A 24,379-nucleotide genomic window follows, 5' to 3' on the forward strand; every position below is an offset into this window, starting at 1 on the left:
GCATCACTGCAGAGTTTATCTGCCAGCTACACTAAGAACCAGCAGTTCATACTGGTTGTGGGTCACTCATGAAACTGCAGCCAGCAGCAAGAGCAGCCCTTAATGAGCACATCTATCAATTTTCAGGGGACTTGGTTGATTACCATTACACAAAAATAAGTACCATGCCAATTTAACTGTTGGCCACTGAAGCGTGAAGGAAGTGTTTCACTCACTTGATTTCATAAGGAAGTCTATAAAATTACTTAACGTGTCCATGTGAGGAGATATGGGAGGCTAGAGGCATTTTAACACAAGTGTGTGTCCATCCACGTTAACGTGTGATGATGGGAAAAGATACAAGCTGCACTAGTACATTATCTAAATAGATGTCTTCTTCCTATGCTCATTTTGAAGGGTTATTCCATCAAATTACCTTCCAGAAAAATCTGTATTTTTCCTATTTTAATGAAATCATTAAGTTAATGTCAACAAAAAGAAGTTTCTAACTACTGACTTGTTCAAGTTTTAAAGAAAAGCTTTTTTAAAATCTCACATGCAAATGCCAAGCTAAGTGAAAAACTGGTGATTACTTGAGGGGAGCATCTTTAATTTACCTAAGGTTTATACAAGGGGAAGGAGAAAAAGACATACAAGACATGGCTTAGTTCTCTTAATGAACAGGTTTATTATAGTACTGGTTTAAAAAATGAATAAATAGGTGAGTAGACCTACCATAAACCCACTGAAACCTTATTTGTTGGTCTACAGACATAGTTCTCAACACTCAAGTTATATTTGTTGAGCATCTCAACAAAATACTTAACATTTACATGCAAACTAACATGATTCTGTGCTTAAATTACAGCACATGAAGAAATCACAGATTCTTCTCTAAAATCCTCCGCTTCCACTTCATTCAGAATGAATCTACTCCTACCTAAAATGTACATAATTAATATTTCATACAGCTTTGTTGGGTATTCTACATTCCTAATGGATTGTATTGATCAAAGCAAGAAAGCTGAATGTCTATACTGCTGTAGAAAAAACTAAAATTGTCATAGATGAAGTGATCATTGTTTCATAGGTTTAATAATGTTGAGTGGAGCTTCTGCAAAGCAGAGGCAACAAATAATGTTTCGGACTCAGACATGTTGAAACTCTGTTCAAATTGTGTCCCTATAGACATCATACACAGACTACATAATACCACTTAAACTCAGGTCTACCATGCTGACCAATATTGTATCATTGTTTCATTATTTACCAGGGCCAGCCCGAGGGTTTTTGATGCCATAGGCGAACTATGACTTTGGCATCCCCGCTGCCTCCCCCCCGCACATTCAACGTAGAGAAAAATGAGACGTCTAGAATGAACTTTTAAATTATTTACTTGGCATTGGAAGTGAACAATGTAAACATAAAAATAGTTTTTGTTTTTTGTTTTTTTTTTACTTTTCATTAATACTAACACAATTATTCTGTATAAAAAAAATAAACTTCCGTCTAATTTGGCACCCCTTAAAGCCTGGCGCCCATGGTGACCGCCTAGTTTGCCTATATGGTCGGGCCAGCCCTGTTGCAGACCTGCCATTTGTCAGCATCCATCTGCTGTCTCTTGGCTTTTACTTAAATTGCAAGCTCTTTGCAGCAGTGACTGTCTTTTTGTTCTGTGTTTGTACAGTGCCTGGCAAAATGGGATCCAGTCCATTACTAGGGCTCTTAAGCACTACAATAAGGCAAACAACAACAACACTGTGCATTCCCTCTAGCATAACTTGTTATCCAAACAACAAGAGTCCCTCATTCATGATGTGTAGGTAGTGCTATAAATCGTGCCATGTTCCCCCCTAAGGTTCCCACTAGGGTTGAACATGATTTCAGTATGGAATTATTTTCAGAACACTGAAATCCAGAATTTAAATTGCAACTTTTAGTCCTGAGGGAATTCTGCACCAAAACATTACAAATTATGCACCAAAACATTACAAATTATGCATATTTTATTTGTCAAAGTAACATAATATAATCAGACCATTTTCAAATATTTTCGTAATTTATTACAAAATACTTGTCAGCAAGTATGTCTGTAATAATACAGACGACAAAAAAAGATTCAGGAACTGTTTTTTGACAAATAGATTCCTTAGTAGGCATATTAGCACATCCATATGGCTCCACAGCGAGGGACAGTGTCTTGCATGCATACACGCCCAGCCCTGCCCCCATGATCCAGGTGTAGGGCAGGCAGGCTCAACCCAACAGGATACAAGTGTGCAGGGGCTTATTGTACAGAAATCCAGGTGTGGGGTGAGAGGGTTCTGTGTGGGGCAATCTGGGTGTTGGTGGCTCAGTAGGGGGTCTGGGGGCAGGGGGGAATCTGGATGCAAGGGGGCTCATTGGGGAGTTCTGCGGGGTGGTCCAGGTGAAGGTGGTAGACTCAGCAGGGGCGGTCTGGGTGTGGGGGAGATGGGGCTCGGCAGGGGAGTCTAGGTGCAGGGTGCTCAGCAGCAGGGGTTTGGGTGCTGGAGAAGTGGGGCTTAGTCAGGTGGGGGTCTGGGTGCAGCTGGTTGGGACTAAGTGCAGTGGAGGTCCAGGTGCAGGAGGCTCGGCAGGGTTGGTCTGGGTGCGGAGATGGGTGTCCAAGTGCAGTGGGTGGGGCTCAGCGGGAACGGAGGGGGGTCTGGATGCATGGAGGATGGGCAGATTGGGGGACAGCTCCTCATACAGTGACCTCTCCTCCCATGGCTGGGGAGCAGAAGAGGTAGGAAGTGGGGGGTGGTGGGGGTGCGGACCTTCCTGCAGCTGAAGGAGGTTCCAGGGGATGGGTCTGACCTCACCCTGGGAGCAGCCCATGCAGGGGAAGAGGAAGTCCTATCCCCACCCAGCTCAGCTGGGACTAGCAGCTGGAGCCCAGCACAGGGTAGGAGCCACCGGCTGTGGTGTCCCCAGCCCTGCCTCCCGATGCAGTGATTTACATCTCCCCCGGCTGCTCCCGATGCCCGAAACAGACATGCGTTCCTCCCTCCACCCCCGACCACTGCTTGGGAGGGGTGCATGACTCAGTTTTTCTGCAGAGAAAGAATAAAATCTGTGGGGGACATTAATTCTCCGCTTGCGCAGTGACGCAGAATTCCCTCAGGAGTAAACTTTGCCACTAACTTATTGAATAACCTGGAATGAGTCCAACCTCTGTGCCTCAGTGTTGGAAAATTAAATGTCATGTAAAAGTAATGTAAAATGTGCATGCTCCAATTTACCCTTAGACGTACTGTGAGGATTACTTAATATTTGCCCGGCACTTACACATGTGGGGTTTTAAGAATAGTATTGTCTAATATTTTACCAGGGGCAAGTAAAAATAAAATGACTGAGTGCTAATACAGCACTAATAAGTTCCGTGCTACCTTTATAAGAGGAAGAAGCTAGGTACCTCAATTTTTTTTTTTTAGATTCCAATGACCTCTGCCAAGCAGGGCTTCCAAAGAAGTCAGTGGGAGTTCAGCTCAGTGAAGGGCTGCAGAATCTGGCCCACTGTTTCCAAATATTTTTCAGTTTTCAGTTATTCAAAGACACTACGTGGTATTTTTGCTGGGATTCAGTAAATACTACATATTATTTTAAAAGTGAATTAATGCTCATGAAAGGTGAAAGCATGGAAGATTGAAGCTGTTTATCCATAAAATGTGTCTAAACACAGGCAACAGCGCAAGCTAAGGTATTTCGACGAGCTCCCCATCTATGGAGTCTATAAGTTCATCAAGAAGACTACTGAATTCATCTTCACAAAACCCTTGTAAAACCCATTTTTCAGATGGGGACGCTGAGGCACAGGATGATTAAGTGACTCACCCGAGATCACACTGGTGATAGAGCAGGGAATTAAACCCAGATCTCCTCAGACCCTGTCCAGTGCTTCAACCACAAGACCATCCTTTCTCTCTGCACTGCACTTTTAAAGTACAGAAAGTTAACACCATTGCTTTAGGATCGGGCAATAATATTTCAAGGTCTGTTTTCTTCCTTGTTCATTTAGACAAAGGACAAGTTGACAATAACCTCTTCCTAAACTTTTACTGTAGTACTTTCTTTAGGTCAACAAGTTAAGTAAAGATGATTCAATAAATTGAGCATATCTCCTTCCTGACGTATGTACAATTGACCATAAATGATCAAAAGCAATCTGTGCTCCTAAATTCACCTTCCAGACAGGGACCTGAAAGTGTTTTACAAACATGAATAAATTAAATTTCACAGCACACTAGTTGCCAGTTGGAGGAATACCTCATTATTATCCTCTGCCACGCCCTCTGGTTCTCCCATCCAATTCTGGATCCAAAGTTCTAATCTTCAAGGCCCTGAACAGGCAGATGCCTGGCTATCATATATATATATATATCATGTCTCCCATCAGAGCTGTGGAAGTTATCTAGGATCAGGTGAAACTATCAGGTCCCACATAGAAAGAATATTTAGAGGAAGGTTCTAAACTAGCCACTTACAGTGAACTCACTGCGAAAAGAGATCAGAATAAGCTGAGAGGTCTTACTAAAAACATTGTGCATTCCCTCTAGCATAAAGTTAGATCAATCACAAGAGCCAGAGGCAATCCCCACAATTATAGGGCTCAACAACATACAGGCAACCTCACAGTGAGAGGAGAAAAACAAACAAAATCCACCAATAACATCCATCAGTAGGCCAAACTGAGTGGTACATAGAGGCCTCTATGGCCACATCTACCCTACACACCACTGGGGGCAGCATATAGTGTATGTATAGCTACATGCTGCAGTGAAAGCAACACACCCTTTTCCCCTGCCGGAATCTTTCCCTGAAGCAGGGGAAGGGTTTAGCAGCAGAGAGTTGGTGGAGCCTTTCTCTGCTGCACCCCCAGCTGCCGGAGTCTTTCCGTGCTGCGGGGAAGGGCTCCAGCAATGGAGAGCTGCCCGAGCCTTTCCCCATTGTGGAAGTCGTTCCCTGAGATGAACAGAGGCTCCACAGTGGGGAGCTGCCCAAGCCTTTCCTTGCCACCTCCCCCCTGCAAGCGCCATTCCCCACTTGGGGAGTCTTTTCATGAGACAGGAAAAGGCTCCAGAAGCAGGGAGGCAGAGGGACACTGTTAAAAATAGCAGCATAGACAGGGAGGCACTGCTTAGGCAAATAGAGGGAGAGAGTAAGTGTAGGGAATGGACTCTCAGACATACCCACCCCCTTCAGGTATGTCTTTACTCTACTTGTCTGAGACACTGCTATTTAGATCTGTGCTAGGGGGCTATGAGGTTATGCTCTCTATATGCCACTGAAAAAATTGTGCAATGTACACATACCTATGGCTAAAAACTATCTGTGTACCTTAATTTTATACTGGTGTCTAGATGTCGGAGTGTTTGGCACTCTATAAACAGAGACAGAAAAACAGTGTTACAAAGCAGGAGGCCCAGAATTTGGCTCCCTCAAAGGCACTGGGAGTTTTGGAGCATTGAAGTGACATTCTTCGTTCCCGGAAAGAGGCTTACCTTTGTTTTGCTCTGCAGCAACACCACCTGGACAGTCCACAACAGCGTGACCTAATTCCCAGAGGGCACCTGGATTTCATCAGTACCTCACAGCTTGCATTTCCTGGCAAAGTCCCCCAACGACTATGGAAAAGTTCTCTCCAAAACAGCAGCAGTACTAGCAAGGTAGTTTTGTGGCATGGGTAGAAATGGAACCGGTGAGGGGCAATGATACAGTTTGTAAAAATGCACTAATGCACAGCTGTTAAAGCTGAAATCCACCAAATGAAGTAAAAAACCCACAGAGGTGAAGGTAACAACATTTATTTTAGGTAGAATTTGGCCTCTACAATTATTTTATCCTTAACTGAATAATCAAGATGTTACTTGGCTCTGAAGACCATGGGGGAATAAAATGTCACCACTACAGCTGCCAAATTTCCTGCTACCAGCCCTCCAAATTAAAGGAAAAACCCATACAGATGCAAAATTTAATTAGTCAGTAAAAGCCCAAATCCTCACCCAAAGCCCTGCTCATCCTGTAATATTGCATTCTTTTCTTCTTGTGTATACTTCTAATTATGAGGGAGACATCTTCATAATATAATAATTCTGGTTATAATGTAACTGCTGGTAACATAACTCCTACATTAGAAAAGGCAGCATGCTCTAGTAATGTTGTTTTAATATAATTTGTGTACTGCAGGAACTGACTGAACCTGATCATTTAGAATTTGATCAATGTGAATTAGTGTCTTAGAGAGATAAACCATTTGATGATTTAGAATTTGATCAATGTGAATCTGGGCCTTAAAGAGATAAAACATTTATCATGCACATTTGGAATATCACACTAATTCATGCAGCACTGAAGTAGATAATAAGCAGGCATCAATAAATAGTGCAGACAAAATACAGAGGATCTATGAGTTCTCTGATACAAGTCTATATAGGGTATTTAGTCTTCTCCCTTTAACGAGTGAATTGTGCATAAAGCCCACTGAAGCCACAAATGACATAATTTCAAGGACTGAAGGGAGGAAGGTAAGGAAAATGCAAGAAAGATAGGTAGATAGTTATTTCAAACTCTTGAAATACATTTTAATTTAAACGTTGAAACAGAATTCTAAGCTATCTGGATGAAACTTCCTAAAATTCGAGACATGTTTAAAATGATTAGTGGAGCAGCTTCGTAACAATACCACAATTAGTGCTATTAATCTCACACTTTCAACTTGAAATCGTACTAACATGCAGCACATTGGTTTACACATTTAACAGAATTATAAATTTAGCAGTTCAACCTTATTTAATTCTTCTTTTACAGCCAATTAAACAAGCTCTTTAAACATTATTGCTTGAAACCCTGTCCTCCATCCTTACATTCAATTACACTGACACAAGAAGCGGCTGGTGATACCAAAAGAGCATCATCTTTAGGTTTCACTAAATCATTCATAATTTATGTATCAAACCCCACACCAAAGACAGTGTTAAAATAGCATTCATTTAGTTTAACCCCACAAGAGCATGGAAATTTACAGTTTTAAAAAGAGACTTTTACATGAAGGAAAATGTGAAATATGGGGTAATAAAATCCATTTGCATCCCAAGTGTCCCTCACTATTTTTGCTAATTATGAAACATATCTGAATTTATAAATGTACTTCCAAATACCTTTTCTTCTAGTCTTTTCTGCCTCTATACAGCAATGAACCATACCTGGAACCACTAATCAGGCTACCCCAACAAACGCTGGCATCTTAGCTTACATACACACTACAGCGTAGGCTGGTATAAGTCAGTGGTTCTCAAACTGTGGGTCGGGACCCCTAAGTCATTTTAATGGGGTCACCAGGGCTGGCTTAGACTTGCTGGGGCCAAAGCCAAAGCCTGGGCCCCACCACCCTGGGCTTCAGCCCTGGGCATCGGGGCTCAGGTTACAGGCCCCCTGCCTTGGACTGAAGCCCTTGGGCTTCAGGCTTGGCCCCCCCGACCCAGGGGGTGGGGTTCAAGTGGGGTCAGGCTTCGGTCCTCTCTCCTAAAATCTCCTGTTGGCTTAGAGTGTCTGCATTAGCAGCATAGCTGCACCACTGTAAGCTCTGCAGTGTAGCCATAGCCTTGGATAAAACAGGATTGGGATACAAACCTCCCCTTTTTAAAAAACACCCTTGTATTTGGCCCTCTGTATTTATTATTAGCATGGATTTCAAGGAGACTACTCTCATGCTTAAAATTAAGGATATAATTTTGTCAAGAGATAGAGTCACCCTGCCCCCCTCACCCCAGACCTTGTGTTCCTCCACATAAAGTGCCCTAGCCATCAGCCTATTGGCTATTCTGGGGTGAATCAATCTTTCTAGTTTTTTTGCTAAAATTTTCAAGAGGTCTTGGTATCATCCCAGTGGGTAACAGGGAACGTTTTAATGTTCAATGACAAGAAAGCCATTTCTCACCCAGGTCTATTTTTACAGTCTGTTGCCAAAGTGTATTTGAGTACAACTATCAGAAACTGCTGACAAGACGGACGAGTTTGCCAAGGTGCACTTGGAGACTTGGTCATCCATGGATGACCGTAAACAGGAAACAACTGGCTTCAAAAGTGTTTACGGGAGACAAGGAAGGTGAGATAATATCTTTGACTGGTCAAAATTACTTCACCCATCTTGTCTCCCTCATATCCTGGGACCAACACGGCTACAACAACACTGCAAACAACAATGGAAGATATAGTCTGAGGCTATATCTACACTGCAGTTAGACACCCACGATTGGCCCACACCAGCTGACAAGGGCTCACAGAGCTCAGGCTAAAGGGCTGTTTAATTGTGGTGTAGACTTTCAGGCTTGGGCTTCATCCCAAACTCTGGGACCCTCCCACCTCACAGGGTCCTCGAGACTGTGCTCCAGCCCAGGCCTGAATGTCTACACCATAATTAAACAGCCCCTTAGCTTGAGTCAGCTGACACAGGTCAGCTGCAGGTTTTTAACTGCATTGTAGACATACCCTAAGGATCTAATCCACGAATCATGGGACTGGAAGGGACCTCAAGAGGTCATCTAGTCCAATCCCCTGCACCCATTGCAGGACTAAGTATTATCTAGACCAGGGGTCTCAAACATGCAGCCCGCGGGCCGAATGCGGCCCGTGGGGTTATTTTCTGCGGCCCCCCCCCCAGCATTTACCTAGAGTGGCTCCGGCCTGGCACGCACCGGGGGCAGGGCAGGCTCCCTCCCTGGCTGCCTGCCCTTCCCCCGCACAGCTCCGGGAAGTGGCCGGAACCTGCAGGGGGTGCCACAGGGGTCTGTGTGTTCCCCCATTCCCGGCCAATGGGAGCCTCAGGGGATGTACCTGGAGGAGCGGCCAGCACAACACACAGACCCCTGTGCCCTCCCCCCCCCGGCCCGCTTTCCGGAGCGGCACGGGGGCAGGGCAGGCAGACAGGGAGCCTGCCCTGCCCTGCCCCCAGTGCGCGCCGGGCCGGACCCGCCCCCTGAACCTCTCCGGCACCCCAACCCCCTGCCCTAAACCCCCTGCCGCACCCCAACCCCCTGCCCTGAGTCCCCTGCCGCACCCCTCCTGCACCCCAACCCCCTGCCCTGAGCCCCTTGCCGCACCCCTCCTGTACCCCAACCCCCTGCCCTGAGCCCCCTGCCGCACCCCTCCTGCACCCCAACCCCCTGCCCTGAGCCCCCTGCCACACCCCTCCTGCACCCCAACCCCCTGCCCTGAGCCCCTTGCCGCACCCCTCCTGTACCCCAACCCCCTGCCCTAAGCCCCCTGCCACACCCCACATCCCAACTCCCTGCCCTGAGCCCCCTGCCACACCCCTCCTGCACCCCAACCCCCTGATGCACCCCGGTCCCCTCCTGCACCCCAACCCCCTGCCCTGAGCCCCCTGCCACACCCTGCACCCCCTGGGGGCAAGGAGGGGGCAGAGTTGGGGTGGGAATTTCAGGGAAGGGGTTGGAATGGGGCACGGAAGGGGTGGGGCCTCACAGAAGGGGTGGAGTGGGGGCGGAGCCAGGGCAGCGTGGGGTGGGGGTGGTCAGTGGTGCAGCCCTCGGGCATATGTACTAGTCCTCATGTTGCCCTTGTGGTCATTTGAGTTTGAAACCCCTGATCTAGACCATTCCTGACAGGTGTTTGTCTAACCTGCTCTTAAAAATCTCCAATGACTGAGATTCCACAACCTCCCTAGGCAATTTATTCCAGTGCTTAACCACCCTGACAGTTAGGAAGTTTTTCCTAATGTCCAACCTAAACCTCCCTTGCTGCCATTTAAGCCCATTGCTTCTTGTCCTATCCTCAGAGGTTAAGAACAACAATTCTCCCTCCTCCTTTTAACAACCTTTTATGTACTTGAAAACTGTTACCATGTCCCCTCTCAGTCTACTCTTCTCCAGACTAAACAAACCCATTTTTTTTTATCCTAGATATAACATCAGTTCACCTGTTATGCTTCCTTACTTGCACATGCAGGCCAAACTTCCCTTAAATTATTTTCCTTCAATGACTAACCAGTTTATTTGAGCATGAGCTTTCGTGAGCTACAGCTCACTTCATCGGCTATGCATCCGATGAAGTGAGCTGTAGCTCACGAAAGCTCATGCTCAAATAAACTGGTTAGTCTCTAAGGTGCCACAAGTACTCCTTTTCTTTTTACGAATACAGACTTACACGGCTGTTACTCTGAAACCTTTCCTTCAATGGTCATTCATGTCTCTGTTGACAATCAGAAGGAGGAAGTCTCAACAAGTCTGAGGATTTCACAATCCCATTCCCCATATCCCCTTTGCACAACTATTTTTCTGGTTAAAGGAGGACTGAATGGAATGCTTTTCACAACTGGTTTTTAAACTTCCCAGATGATTTTATGTTGTGTGATGTTAGGTACTACACCTAGAACCCTGCTGTTTAGGCAGGCCTGTAAACACCTGGAAGAGCCAGGCAGTACTTGACTGATTTTGGAAATTGTTGGGGGCTGGAACACGGCAGGCCTCCCAACTCTGCAAACGAAGTCACTGGACATAAGTCACAATAGCTACTACTACCTACCAACTATTCCCTTATTTCATATCTAGTAACATGGATCAGCATTCATGTTGCGCTCTCCATCAGTACATGGCCTGGGCCAGAAAAGCTAATGATCCAGCCAGCGGACCAAATTCGGTAATGAATCCTGGTCATGTGCCATGTTGCGCATACGCTAAGAAAAATATATTTTTTTTTAATTAAAGAAAGGAAGGAGGGTGCTAATTAGATGTTTCAAATTCAACGATGTTGATAAAATTAATTAGTCCCATAGATGGAAAGGGAAGGAGGGAGGGAAGGAACAACTGAATGAGCAATAGCAACCAAACCATTTTCTCACTCCTACTTGCAGTCCTGCCAGATCAAGGTTGAAGCACAGTGTCATTGTGTAGTTCAATCAATACTTGTTCGATGGTCAGAAATGTTCAGTCCATAAGGCTGCAAGCCTGGTACCTTTAACCAGCACTAAATTAACATAACACTAAACTAAAAAGAGATTCTCAAATAATATGTAGGTGAATACACAACGAAATGGCAAACCGATCCAACCACTGAAACATGTAGTAATTTTATATTAAGGTTGTTAAAGACTTTTATCATTTTATTAAGCTACTATAAACCAGACGTAGTCGGGGGCAGGGTATCAGAGCTCTACATAGGCTTCCACACCTCCACCCAAAATATGACCACAATTCCATAATTTTTGTCTACAGTATCTATTGGTAGATGGTGAGAGTAAAGGGTTGTAAAAGGTTATTTTCATACTCATACAAAAATGATGAATGGCACTTTCTGCTTAATGGAAGAATTGGCAGAAACTGAAAGTCCAAAGCTAAGGGTCAGAGTCTCTTTGGTCCATCAATTACTGCATCTTCATTTAACCATCCTCAGGTCTAATAATAATTCAACCTGACCTTCGCTATTACAGGCAAAGTTAAATCACTGATTTAAATACCTTTTATGCTAAACAAGAATGGGATGACTACTACTGAAATGCAAGGTTGGCACCCAAGTTCTGGTATTACATTAACGAAGATGCATGTTTAAGGAGTACAGTTTTTCAAAGCATTCTTAAATAGAATCAGGTGTAAATAAATTAATATACTACTAACTGTGCCGTCAATTTCTATGCAATCAAGGTACATAATACAATATGGGCTGACTACCAGATTTCACCAAAATTCTTTCATTTCAATAACCAGTCCTGCAAAAATATATTTCATTTGCCACCTTCCAAGCACAGGCTGCTAGGTCAGGTGGAGAAATTTTTGCCTATTTTAATATGAACACAACTTCATCATATTCACATACTCAAAAGTATCGGGGGGGAAGGGGAGTCTTACTTGAACCTAGCTTCCACTTCTTTGACAGCTTGTTGGTATTGCTCCGTGGTTACTTTGTAGAACTGTGCACTCTGAAAAGAGAGGAGAAAGTGAAAACGTTATGACCTAACGAATATTTATAGTGGTGAAAACATTCCTGGCACTCTACAGAACGTATAAAGAACCCAGGTCCCTGCACTGAACATCTTACAGTATAATCCTGACAAACAAAAGGTGGGATAACTGTTAAAGCATAAGACGAAGCAGAAGCATTACTGGTGAGCAGTTCACTGCAGAGCTAGAATGGAAAGTTTTCTTATCCAGAGAAAATATTCTATATAGAAAAATGTTTCCATCCCGACTTGAGATGACAAGTCAAAATTTCAAAAATGGTCACAAACCAAAAATCCAAAAAAAATTTAGTTCGGGTCAAAATGTCTCATTTCAGTTTTGACTTTACGGTAGTTTAAATTTCTAAACAAAAGCCTCTTTCAAGTTGTAATACTGGAAATTTTTATTTAGAAAATGTTGAAACAAAATGTATTAACAATTTAGCAACTTCCTCAATTTTTTCATGTTAAAAAATTAGTAGAAACTGACTCTTTCCCCCAAAAAGTTTCAGTTTCAACAAATCTGCATTTTCTGATGAAAAAGCTTTTAGTCAAAAAATTCTGAACCAGTGCTAGTTCTTTGTATAGTAGGAAGGCTGCATAAAAAACTGGTTTTAAGGAAGAACTGGAAGGAGGAGGATGACTGGAACATAAATCAGGAGGCTGTTGCCAGCATTGAGGGATTCATAATTTTTACATGATTGGATAATCCATAAATGGAATCCTTATTGTTGTGTGTGTATGTATTTACACTTGTGTACACTCAGACTTTATGTGGAGGCGATATTCATGTCATAAATTGCAGTTATGTTATAAATTAACCACTCATCCTCTGACTGTCCAACTGGCTCTTTGCTCACCAGTTCATTTCTTTCTAACTTATTCTAATAGTCCAAACTTTGAGTAACTTCCAACAGCTGCTATTTTATCTTTTTAAAATCAAGCTGCCTTTGTTAGATAGTTTTTCCCTTTCACCAACAAGTGATATGGGGCAGTTGCTGACCTGTAACTTCAGGTTCTTTGAGATGTTTGGTCCTTAGCTGTATTCCATTGCGGGTTATGCATGCACACCATGTGCCCAGTCTCAGAGAATTTAAAAGTAGGGCCTGTTGGTTGGCACATGAGTCCTAGTTCACCTCTTGCCTGGGATCAAGGGGATAAAGGGCAGAGTGGACCGACTGACTCTCCAGTTTCTTCTCTACCGCAAATCAGATAGGATCTGAAGCAGAGGGGAACAAGGGTGGATAGTGGAATACAGATAGGGACCACACATCTCAAACCTCCCCTTTTTCTTTGAGCGATGGTCCCTATTGTATTCCACTGTGGGTGACTGACATGCAGTACCTATGTAGGATGAGAGAGCAAAGATGTAGATGGTAGAGTTGAGTGGAGGACTGCCATCCCAAAGGAAGCATCAGCAGAGGAGTCCTGCACCAGAGCATAATGTCTCGCAAAGATGTGAAAAGAGATCCACGTGGCTGCTTTACAGATGCCAAGGAGGAGTACCTTCTGAAGTGATGCCACAGTTGTTGCTTGTGCTCTGGTAGAATAAGCTCTTACCCCAGGGGAAGGTTCAATAGCTGATAGAATAGAATGCAGCCAGAGATCCATTTGGAGGCTCTCTGGTTGGAAATGGCATGCCCCCTGATTCTTTCTACTGTAGTGATGAATAGTCTCTGAGATTTCCTGATTGGTTTTGTTCTTTGCAGGTAAAAGGCCAAGTCCTGCCAAACATAAGGGAGTGGAAACTTAATTCCTCTGTGGAAGCGTGCGGTTTTGGGAAGAACACAATAAGTAAATCGACTGGTTAAGGTGAAATTCGGAAACTACTTTAGGAATGAATTTAGGGTACAGATGCAAATAAAACTTTTCCTTTTGGAACACAGTATAAAGGAAGCTCTGCCAACATTGCTCCAAGCTCACCAATCCTTCTAGGTGAGCTGACGGCTACAAGGAAAGTGACCCTCATGGAAAGGAGAGACATGGAGCAAGAGGCTAAAAATTCAATGGAGGGCCTTGTGAGTACTGAGAGAACAATGTTTAAGTCACACTGGAGAGTAGGCTTCTGAAAAGATGGAAAGATTCTGATTAGGTCTTTCCAGAATCTACTGGACAATGGATGTGCAAAGTCCACGTAGGCCTGAGAAGGTGTATATCATGCACTGATTGCCACCAAGTTGACTTGCAAGGAGCTGATGGATGAGTCTGATGTCTTCAAAGAGAGGATATAGTCCAAGAAGAGAGGAGTATGTGCAGTTTCTGGGATAATGCCCCTTTGACATGCCCAAGAAGAGAAGCGCTTCCACTTAGCTAGGTTACATCTTCTAGTAGAGTCCGTTCTACTACTAGAAAGGATGACTTTCATGGCTGTGGAGCATGAACATTCTAAGGACGATGCCCATCCAAATATCAAGCCCAGAGGTGGAGCGTACACAGAGCGGGGTATTTGATCTTGCCATTCCACTGGCTCAGGAAACACTGGGAGGATGGTTGATGGTTGGGAAGACATGTAGGAGGCTGGGAAACCAAAACTGTCTAGGCCAAAAGGGGACGATCAGATCTGTCCTGCTGGATTCTGCATAGAACCTGTGGCAGGAGCACCACAGAAGGGAAGACATAGTTGAACTGGTCCAAGCAAGGAAGAAGCAGAGGGTCACCCTGGGAGCGGTAACCTAGGGCTCCTCTGGAGCAATATATGGTGCAGCTCCTGTTTGCTTGAGAAGCAGTCAGGTCTCTGGTTGGGGTTCCACATAGATTGAAAATATTGCACAGTGCCATGTCATGGAGCTCCCACTCATGTTTGATTGCAAAATATCTGCTGAGGGAGTCTGCAAGCATATTTTGCTTCCTCAGAAGGTAAGCTGTTGATAGGGTGGTTCTATTGTTGATACACCAGTTCCAGAGACTGATTGCTTCTGCACATAGGGAGATGGATCTCACTCCTCCCTGCTTGTTGATATAAAAGACAGTCATAACATTGTCAGACATTATAATGACATGGAGAATGTGGATAAATGGAAGAAAAGACCTGAATGCTTTCCGGACTACTCATAACTCCAGGATCTTAATGTGCATCCTGGACTCTTGAGATGTTCAGGCACCTTATGATGTGTGCCTGTTCACATGGGCTCCCCAAACTAACAGAGATACACCTGTAATAATGGTCCTGTGTGGAAAAGAAGGGAGAAAGGGGACACCCATGCATACCTGCCGAGGAGTTGTCCACCGTTACAGGGAAGACAATACTTTGGCCAGAACTGTTACCGGTTCGTGGAAGGGTGGTCTGGAGAGTATACCAATGCAGCACCATTTGAAGGCAACGAAGGTGGAGTCTTGCGAACGGGGTAACATAGGTACCCAAGGCCAAGACAGCTTTACAATCCTGCAGTCAATGCCGCCGATACATCCTCTAGCTCTATGGCTATTGCCATCGTCCTGTGCAGGGAATCGTGGTTCCTTAGGGAGGTCCAGAATGCCAATAAGGACCTTCCCTTCAATGAATCACACTTCCCTTCAGTCAGAAGATGGATAAATCCCTGCATACCCTGAAGGACTCCAGAGCTACCTTCCACTCACTGGAGATACACAGGCCTGCCCATAAGAGGAAGTTTTAACGCCCATTGTTCAGACCTAAGCATATGGCTAAGTAGTTTTTCCATCAGAGGCCCTATGAACTACCACGCAAGAGACAGAGGGTTCAAAAGTCCCGCTTTCCTTCACCCTCTGCAACAGGCTCTACATCTCAGTCTCTGAATCAACATTATTTTTGACGGGAGCTTGAGAGCCGCGAAAGACTAAGGCTGTCTCTACACTAGTGAGCTTACAGCAGCATAGCTGCACCAATGTAGCTGAGTCGCTGTAAGATATCTAGTGTAGCTGCTCTAAGCCAATGGGAGAGAGCTCGCCCATCAACATAATTAATCCACCCCTAACTGGTGGTGGCAGCTATGTTGGCGGGAGAAGCTCTCCCGCCAACACAGCACTGTCCACACTGGTACTTATGTCAGTATAATTTATGTCACTCATGGGGGTGGTTTATTCCCTTTTGGAATAGCAACCGCAGCTAGAGTCTTTACTAAGATATTCTTGCCAGTAGCAGCTCATGTCTGACATCGTGGTCTCGCTGTCTTTCCCTGCCTCGACAATTGGCTCCTTGTTGGCAAGTTCCACCAGGAAGCCTACTCATCAACTTCTGTGTTGCTACACCTCTCCTCACTGGGAATCAGCATAAGTGCCAAAAATTCTGTTTTCTCTCCCACACAACCTCTGGATTTCATCAGGGCCGTCTTGAAGGACAGATTCCAGACCATGAACAGTATCATAGCTCAGATCACAGATAACCTCGAGTACTGGTCAAGACATGGTGAGTGTGGATGAATGGAAGAAAGGACCCACACACTCTCCAGATTCCTCGTAACTCCTGGACCTTGATGTGCATCTATCAGACCTTGGAAACTAGCTCTGTCCTGCTGCGGAAGACTGTCAGTAAACTCTGCAAACTTGGTGTAGTTCAGGAAATTGAATGTAACCGTTAGTGCCTGGTAACTGGCTAACTTGAACTGGAGGCTGGATGATAAGAAGACCTTTCTCCCCAACAGATCCAGGAATTTGCCCTTTTTATCAGAATGAGTAGACTGAGGTTGTTGCTGTGCAGCACTTTTAGGAGCAGACTGGACTACGAGGGAGTTGGGAGCAGGGTGAGAAAACAAAAATTCTGCTCCTTTGGGTGTTACTTAATGGGCCATCAGCTTGAATGGTCCATTCACAATGTGCTGGCTAGACTGGATGTAAACTACCTTGTGGGTGTCACTCACATTTGAAATACTGGTACATAGTCAATATTCATAACTTCATACACAATGACAGCACATGTAATCCAATGATCAACAGATCAAGGCTTTTAGAATGATACCTTACAAGGCATACTTTGTATAAAACATGTCATAATTACATCACCATGGTAAATATGGGGGTGTCAGTGTGTTGCTTTGGGGTACAAAGTGTCACAATTAGCTCACCCATCTTGTCTCTCCAGAAATGTATTTCCATCTTCCCTAAATTCTGGAATGCCTCTCCCCCTGACTCCACCAATCACCCACTTTCAAAATGCAAGACAGGCAAGATTCAACCCATGGGCAGTAAAAACTTTTCTAGACCCGAAAATGTTGGAGCTTCACAGTGGGATGTACAATATTCTAAGACAATTGACTAACAAGTTGTGACATTTTATGTCGAAATAATGTACTTTTTTGTAATTTTAAAGAGGTTTTTATGGCTTGATCTGAGCTCATCTGAACTCCATGTCAGCACAGTTGGACTTAGGGTAGATCAGCTGAGACACCTGGCTTCATAGTAGGAAGAATAAAAAATGAAGTCAGTCATACAAAACTGTTCAAACTTCCCTAAACTAGTTTTTCTGTAACATGTGGGTCATATACAGAGCACTTGATGTGGTGTGGTATAATGGGTTTGGCACTTGCTAGACCTGATTTAGGGCTTTGACACTCTTGAGTAATGTGGCATCACAAAAATCATGCCATTATGCCAATGAAATCTTTATTCCACACCATACTATTACATATTCTAGTTTTTTACATATACACTTTTAAAACTCGAGTTTAATTGTTTACACAGTGTTACAATTCAAGGTTAATTACTATGGCATCCATAAAACATTTAATCTATTTAGATAGCCACAACACAGTCCATGGAAACTATCATTCTAGATTTTCTTTTTTGGGAAAGACACTACTATTTAATTGGGACAGACTGTAACAAGAACAGTTTACGAAAATGTACTGTAAAGGCCTTAGCCTTGATCTTGAGGGATCATCCTTTTGTGAATGCAAAAGCGGATTTGGTCTTCATGATCAGTTGGTCACAAGAGCTTTCCTGAGCAAGTGTTATCTGTGCCAAATGACGTTAAAAGAAAAAGCCACAAAGCGGGTTACTGTGTTGGAGACTGATCTAAACCACAAACTTATTTCACTTAGTACTAAAAGAGCAACTCTTTCTGGAAAGGTAAAAAGATAAGACATTTCATACTCTGAGCCACTGTGTCTTCTAAAGGTTTTCCTAATAAATTACAAACTAACTTGAGCTCTTCAAAAATCAAAGAAAAGAATACTAAGCTCAGAAGAAGGGTGAAATTAAATTTCAAGTCAAAACATCACCACAAATTATAACAAATTGTGTAACACATACCACAGCCAAAAGCACATAACCGATCACAGAGGGCATGGTGGTCTACTGCACTCCCGTTTCTGTGATCCGGACCTAATAATTCATTTGTATGGGAATTGAGGTTTCATGCACATGACTGGAGGTAGCGTATTTTTTAATAAATCAGTAAGAAAATGAAAACGGAATAGTCTTCACACCAGTGACCTCTTTACATTTAAGCAATCTTGTCTGCCCAATGACAGTCGCAGCCAGGTTTCTTGGATGTAGATAAAATCAATAGGTATGTGATTAGACAGTACACTGACTATAGTGTGAGCATGGACAGGTCACTATTTGAAATGATGAATAGCCCTCTATCAACCTATAGTCCCTTACGATGCTAACATTTACTATAATCTTATTTGGGCTGCAATTTATCTTTCTCGTGCCTGATCAATAAAGATGAACACAACAGTTGTAAGGATCGATTGTAATTTTTTATAATTTTCAAGCATGAAGGTGCATTTTTGACACACAGACAATATTCCAAGTGTACTTGTTCTATTTTTTTAATTGCCGTTTGAGTGATCAAATGAGCTGCTACTAAGAAGACATTTGTCATCTTCGATTGAGTATATCATGTGTTTCTGTGTAATACCTTCCCTTCAGAATTCACTCAGAATTTTATTTCATGTATATAATTGTTTACAATCCAGAGATGAAGTCATTTTACAAAAATCCTCCCCACTTCTTAGAATAATTTCACCAGTAGCTAGTGCTGAGAATACTGACTAGAAATGATACTTTCTATAACATGCTGTCAATTAGAAATTACAGTACTGCATTGTCTACTAATGGACTAGCAGAGTAACGGTTGAATTAATAATAGCTTTTATTTCCTCTACTGTTCATGTGGAATAGCCCCTCAATACACCGATAAATACACATCAATGTTGCACGTCTACTGTACATGCACACACACACATGCTATACGATAATTATTTATTACATACCAGAAAAAACATGTTAAAAGAACAAGTCAAGCACTCAAAAGTTAGGAAATACCAGAATTAAGGTGTCAAGGTTCTTTCCCCACTCTGAACTCTAGGGTAGAGATGTGGGGACCTGCATGAAAGACCCCCTAAGCTTATTCTTACCAGCTTAGGTTAAAAACTTCCCCAAGGTACAAACTTGCCCTTGAACAGGATGCTGCCACCACCAAGTGTTTTAAACAAAGAACAGGGAAAGAGACCACTTGGAGACATCTTCTCCCAAAACATTCCCCCCCAAGCCCTACACCTCCTTTCCTGGGGAAGGCTTGATAATAATCCTCACCAATTGGTACAGGTGAACAGAGACCCAAACCCTTGGATCTTAAGAACAATGAAAAATCAATCAGGTTCTTAAAAGAAGAATTTTAATTAAAGAAAAGGTAAAAGAATCACCTCTGTAAAATCAGGATGGCAAATACCTTACAGGTTAATCAGATTCAAAACATAGAGAATCCCTCTAGGCAAAACCTTAAGTTACAAAAAAACATCAACACAGGAAAATACATTCCCTTCAGCATAGCTTTTTTTACAAGCCATTAAACAAAAGAAAATCTAACGCATTTTCTAGCTAGATTACTTACTAACTTTACAGGAGTTGTAAGGCTTACATTCCTAATCTGTTCCCGGCAAAAGCATCACACAGACAGACCAAACCCTTTGTTCCCCCCTGCTCCAGATTTGAAAGAATCTTGTCCTCTCATAGGCCATTTTGGGTCAGGTGCCAGCGGGGGGTTACCTTAGCTTCTTAATCCTTTACAGGTGAAAGGATTTTGCCTCTGGCCAGGAGGGATTTTATAGCACTGTATACAGAAAGGTGGTTACCCTTCCCTTTATATTTATGACATAAGGTTACCTGTGCAACCTTAATTCTTCCCCGTTGTGCATATGCATTATGATATAGTCTTTAATTACATGATCACATACTTTCTCCATACAACCCCTGCTTCAATCAGTGCACGCCTGTACTCACTGAATGGGTAGCTAGTCAATATTTCTTTTTATCCTCATTGCTCAATATGTGGCCCCAGGCATTACTGAGTGCACACCATCCAAACTCTGCACTGAATGCAGAATAATTAATTGCCTCATGGATTTTTCTACGATGCCCTCACCATAGTATCTTAAATGTGAAGTTAAACTGGGAGGTGGTATTATTATACTCATTTTACACATTGTGAACTGGTGCAACCACTACTGAAATGCTGTGACCAGTCCTGGTGCCCACAATTAAAGAAGGATGTTGATAAATTGGAAAGGGTTCAGAAAAGAGCCACGAGACTGATTAAAGGATGAGAAAACACTCCTTATAGTGATTGATTCAAAGAGCTCACTCTATTTAGCGTAATAAATAGAAGGTTAAGAGGTGACTTGATTACAGTCTTAAGTATTTACCTGGGGAACAAATACTTAGTAACGGACTCTCCAATTTAGCAGAGAAAGGCATAATACAAGCCAATGGCTAGAAGTTGAAGCTAGACAAGTTCAGACTGGAAAAAGGGCAAAATTTTTAACAGTGAGGGTAACTAACCATTGGAACAATTTACCAAAGGTCACGGTGGATTCCCCATAACTGACAATTTTAAAATCAAGATTGATGTTTTTCTAAAAGATATTGTCTATGAATTACTTTGGGGGAAGGTCTATGTTACACAGGAAGTCAGACTGATAATCACAATGGGCCCTTGTGAAACTATGATTTAAAGGACTTCACAATACCTTTTTCTATTGCAGTTTGAAGAGCAAATGAGCAAAGGTAGTAAACTGTTTTATCAACTACCTTGGTAAATAAATGAAACAATGATTTTCTGTTTAATTTTGGCACCTAAAAATGTTTCCCTGAATCAGAGAGGTGAATTGTGGCAGATAGTATAATGTTAGATAAAGGGGAGGCTACAGAAACAAGTATGCTGTGTGAGAGGAACGGGGATGGCTACCAAAACTAATATACTGCATGAGAAGAATGGAGGTAACTGAGGAATTGACTAAAGTATTACTGTATTCAACTGAGGCTGGCCCCAGCAGGTGTGAAGACATTAGGCACACAATGAAATCACCACAGCTTCATCATGCACATTAAAGGCAGACCTCACCACTGTGAGTCAACCAGGCGAATTCCCTGTGTATTGCAGTAGTGCTTTGATGTGGCTCTGTCCACAGCACTGCAGAGGGGTATGACCCTGGGGAAGGGCTAGCGCAAACATTTTTGAAAGAGATACATTAACCCAAATACCTGCTTAACAAATATGCAGGAGGTAATAGCCCACACTGTGAGCTCCAGTTGCAGAGCAAAAATAACAAGGATTCCTTGTGGCACCTTAGAGACTAACAAATTTATTTGGGCATAAGCTTTCCTGAGTTAGAACCCACTTCACCAGATGCATGGAGTGAAAATACAGGAGCAGGTATAAATACATGAAAGGATGGGGGTTGCTTTACCAAGTGTGAGGTCAGTCTAACGAGATAAATCAATATCCACTGGAACTTCATGGCCATGGGGAGGATATACCTTGATTTTAGAAAGACTTTTGACACACTTCCAGAGGATATTCTCGTACACAAGCTAGGGAACTGTAGGCTAGATGAAATGACTATAAAGTGGATGCACAAGTAGTTGAAAAACCATACTCAAAGAGCAGACATCAGTGGGTAACAATCAAACTGGAAGGACTTATCTAGTGGAGTCCTGCAGGCGTCTGTCCTTGGTCTGGTTCCAGTGAGGCTAATTAATCACTGGAACAATTTGCAAAGGGTTGGATTCTCCATCAAGCTTGGATAATTTTTATTTACAGGATATGCTCTATTTCCAAGACATTCTTTTGGCCTGTGTTATACAGGAGGTCAAACAAAACAATCACAATTGTACCTTCTGGAGTTGGAATCTATGCAACACAGTGAACCAACAGAAGTTAGGATGTAACCAAGTCCAGATGACTGTGTAGTGGTGTTGGGAATGCATTTCATTTAGTACTCCTTTTTGTACCCTTTGTTATACGTTTCTTTGAAAAGGTGTACTAAAATTAATTGGATCTTATGGAAGTAGTGCATTTTCAAGAGGAAACCAATGGGGAATGTTGATTTTGGTTGTGGAGGGGGTCCTGGATAGAAGGGGACTTAATCTACTATGTAAAATTAGGAACATTTTAAACTAAAATATTCAGGATGGAACAGAGACAAATAATAACTAACAATAATGGGATAAACTGAATAAAGGAAAATGTAATCTGAATACTAGGAAACACATTTTAATTCTGTCAGACTCTGGAATAATCTTCCTCCAACAGAAGCAGTGGAAGCCACATGTTATGCAGAAATAGGGGAAGAATTCTCTTTGCTGGTAGCAATGATTTTCAAGTTTTGTATTAGAAAACAAGTTCCTACAGAAGCTTACAAGTTCAGTTGTTTCATCTCAAAGCACAAGTGTATTTTTTACCTATCCTGAAAATCTTCAGAAGGTTTTCAGCAAGTTTGAAGCTCTAAAAGTTATTCTGTCATCCAAGCTGACAAAGGTTATCAACAGAATCAAGAGAATGTGAGAACCCTTGTTAAATTTCACTAAAGGAGCAGTACCAACATAACCTATTTCATACCAGAACTCCTTTTTGCTGTTGAAGTTTTTATTTATGTGCTTTTAACTTTTAAAACCTGAACAAATTCAGTAGGAAGGTATATTCCACATAATCTATTTAAAGATTTTTACTTAATAGTTATGTTGTTTTTAGTTTATTTGACAAAGAAAGGGATATGGTCCTTTTATACAAGACTAAAATCTGACTTTTATTACAAGTTAGTGGCATGAAAGATAAAAACAAATTGCTTAATTTTCTGAGGGGCTAAGCACCTGCAGCGCCCACTGAAGGATACAGGAACTCTGAATGCTTGGCACTTTTGAAAATCAGGCCAGAAATTTAAAATTAAAAGCTCCTCCCACCCGAAAGGCTTAAAGCAATCATGATCAGAAACAAATTCACTCAACAATAGCTACAACTACAATGACCCTCCACAATTCCTTCCATAACCCACAATTCCTTCCATAATAACTTTCTGAAGGTTATTTCCATCTCTATGCCTAATGTAACCAAAACACACGTTTGCATCCATTGAATTCCGACACATCAGGGTCTGCTTCTCTCCAATAATATTTCTAACATAGGCCTGGACTGCCTAAATAGCTGGGTTGTGCAGTGAAGGATTCCTCCAGGGCTAGAGAGTAAGGAATCTCTCTTGTGGCAGTCACTTCACAGCAATGGAACTGATGAGAACACTAATCCAGCCTCGGGGCTGGTGTCCACACTGCTTGCTCGCCACTATATGGGGCTAGGAATAGAGGTTGGAAAGTCTGTGGGTGCTTCTGCCCCCAAATCTCTGTAGCATAGTGATGCACAGGGAACTCACATGTGGCTAGGTTTCTTGGAACACACAGGATGCATATCTCCTGTGTGGGCTCCCTAATTCCCTCCCACTGTGCAAAATGGTTCTGCTGCAAGAGGGTCCTTGCCCTGGGAAAGAGGCTAGGATTCATCTGTAAGAGATGTTAATTGTCTCCATTTATCTCAAAGGGATTGATCTTTGAAACTTCTGAAGATGCAACAAGTAAGCGTAACAAACAAAACGAAGGGATGGGGGAAAGAATACGAACCTAAATAGATAACATTACCTATTATAAAGCCTAACGATGAGCACAACTTCATGTTCCAAATCATGTTAAAATAGTTGTTAGTTTTTTAATCTACGCCTGTCTCTTAATTGATTTTAACTGTGTCATTGGAAAACCAGATGTACAAATTATACTACAAGCAAATTTGTATGTTATTTAATATATTATATTTATTCTGCCTTGAATACTATTGAAGTGTTGCATGAAGGAAGTTATCAGTTTGCAAGTCCATAAGATCAGTGCCCTTGTCAAAGTGCTTTATACTAGATTCCAGTCATTTATGATCTCCCTCATTGGGTCTGATTGCATATATTTTTTCCATCCTATAGATGAAGACTGTCAAAGAGCAGATCTGATTTCCAACACCAAATGTTCAGTATAGTGATACATCTCCTAAGTTTGTGAAAGAGAGCATATCAGATCAGCAAGTGAAGCAAAGCAGAGAATTCAGATATGACCTTTTCATCTGAGCTTCCAAGCTCAACTTTTAGGCACACTTGGCTAACATAACTATTAATATCTCTAAAGCCTCTCCCAAGATACGCTTCACTTCACTTTTCTTTC

The 24,379-nt window shown here is 42.5% G+C and overlaps 1 protein-coding gene across 6 annotated transcripts in view; it reads right to left on the reverse strand.

The window, feature by feature from the left end:
• Nucleotides 1-24,379, reverse strand: part of CHCHD3 (coiled-coil-helix-coiled-coil-helix domain containing 3) — a 246,413-nt gene that overhangs the window by 38,532 nt on the left and 183,502 nt on the right. For all 6 annotated transcript variants that reach the window (XM_037889374.2, XM_037889373.2, XM_043520868.1 and 3 more), the window contains one exon: nucleotides 11,859-11,929. In XM_037889374.2, the coding sequence (XP_037745302.1) occupies nucleotides 11,859-11,929 (71 nt within the window). The remainder of the gene's footprint in view (nucleotides 1-11,858; nucleotides 11,930-24,379) is intronic.

This window comes from Chelonia mydas, chromosome 1, assembly GCF_015237465.2.
Source record: "Chelonia mydas isolate rCheMyd1 chromosome 1, rCheMyd1.pri.v2, whole genome shotgun sequence".
Taxonomy (NCBI): domain Eukaryota; kingdom Metazoa; phylum Chordata; order Testudines; family Cheloniidae; genus Chelonia; species Chelonia mydas.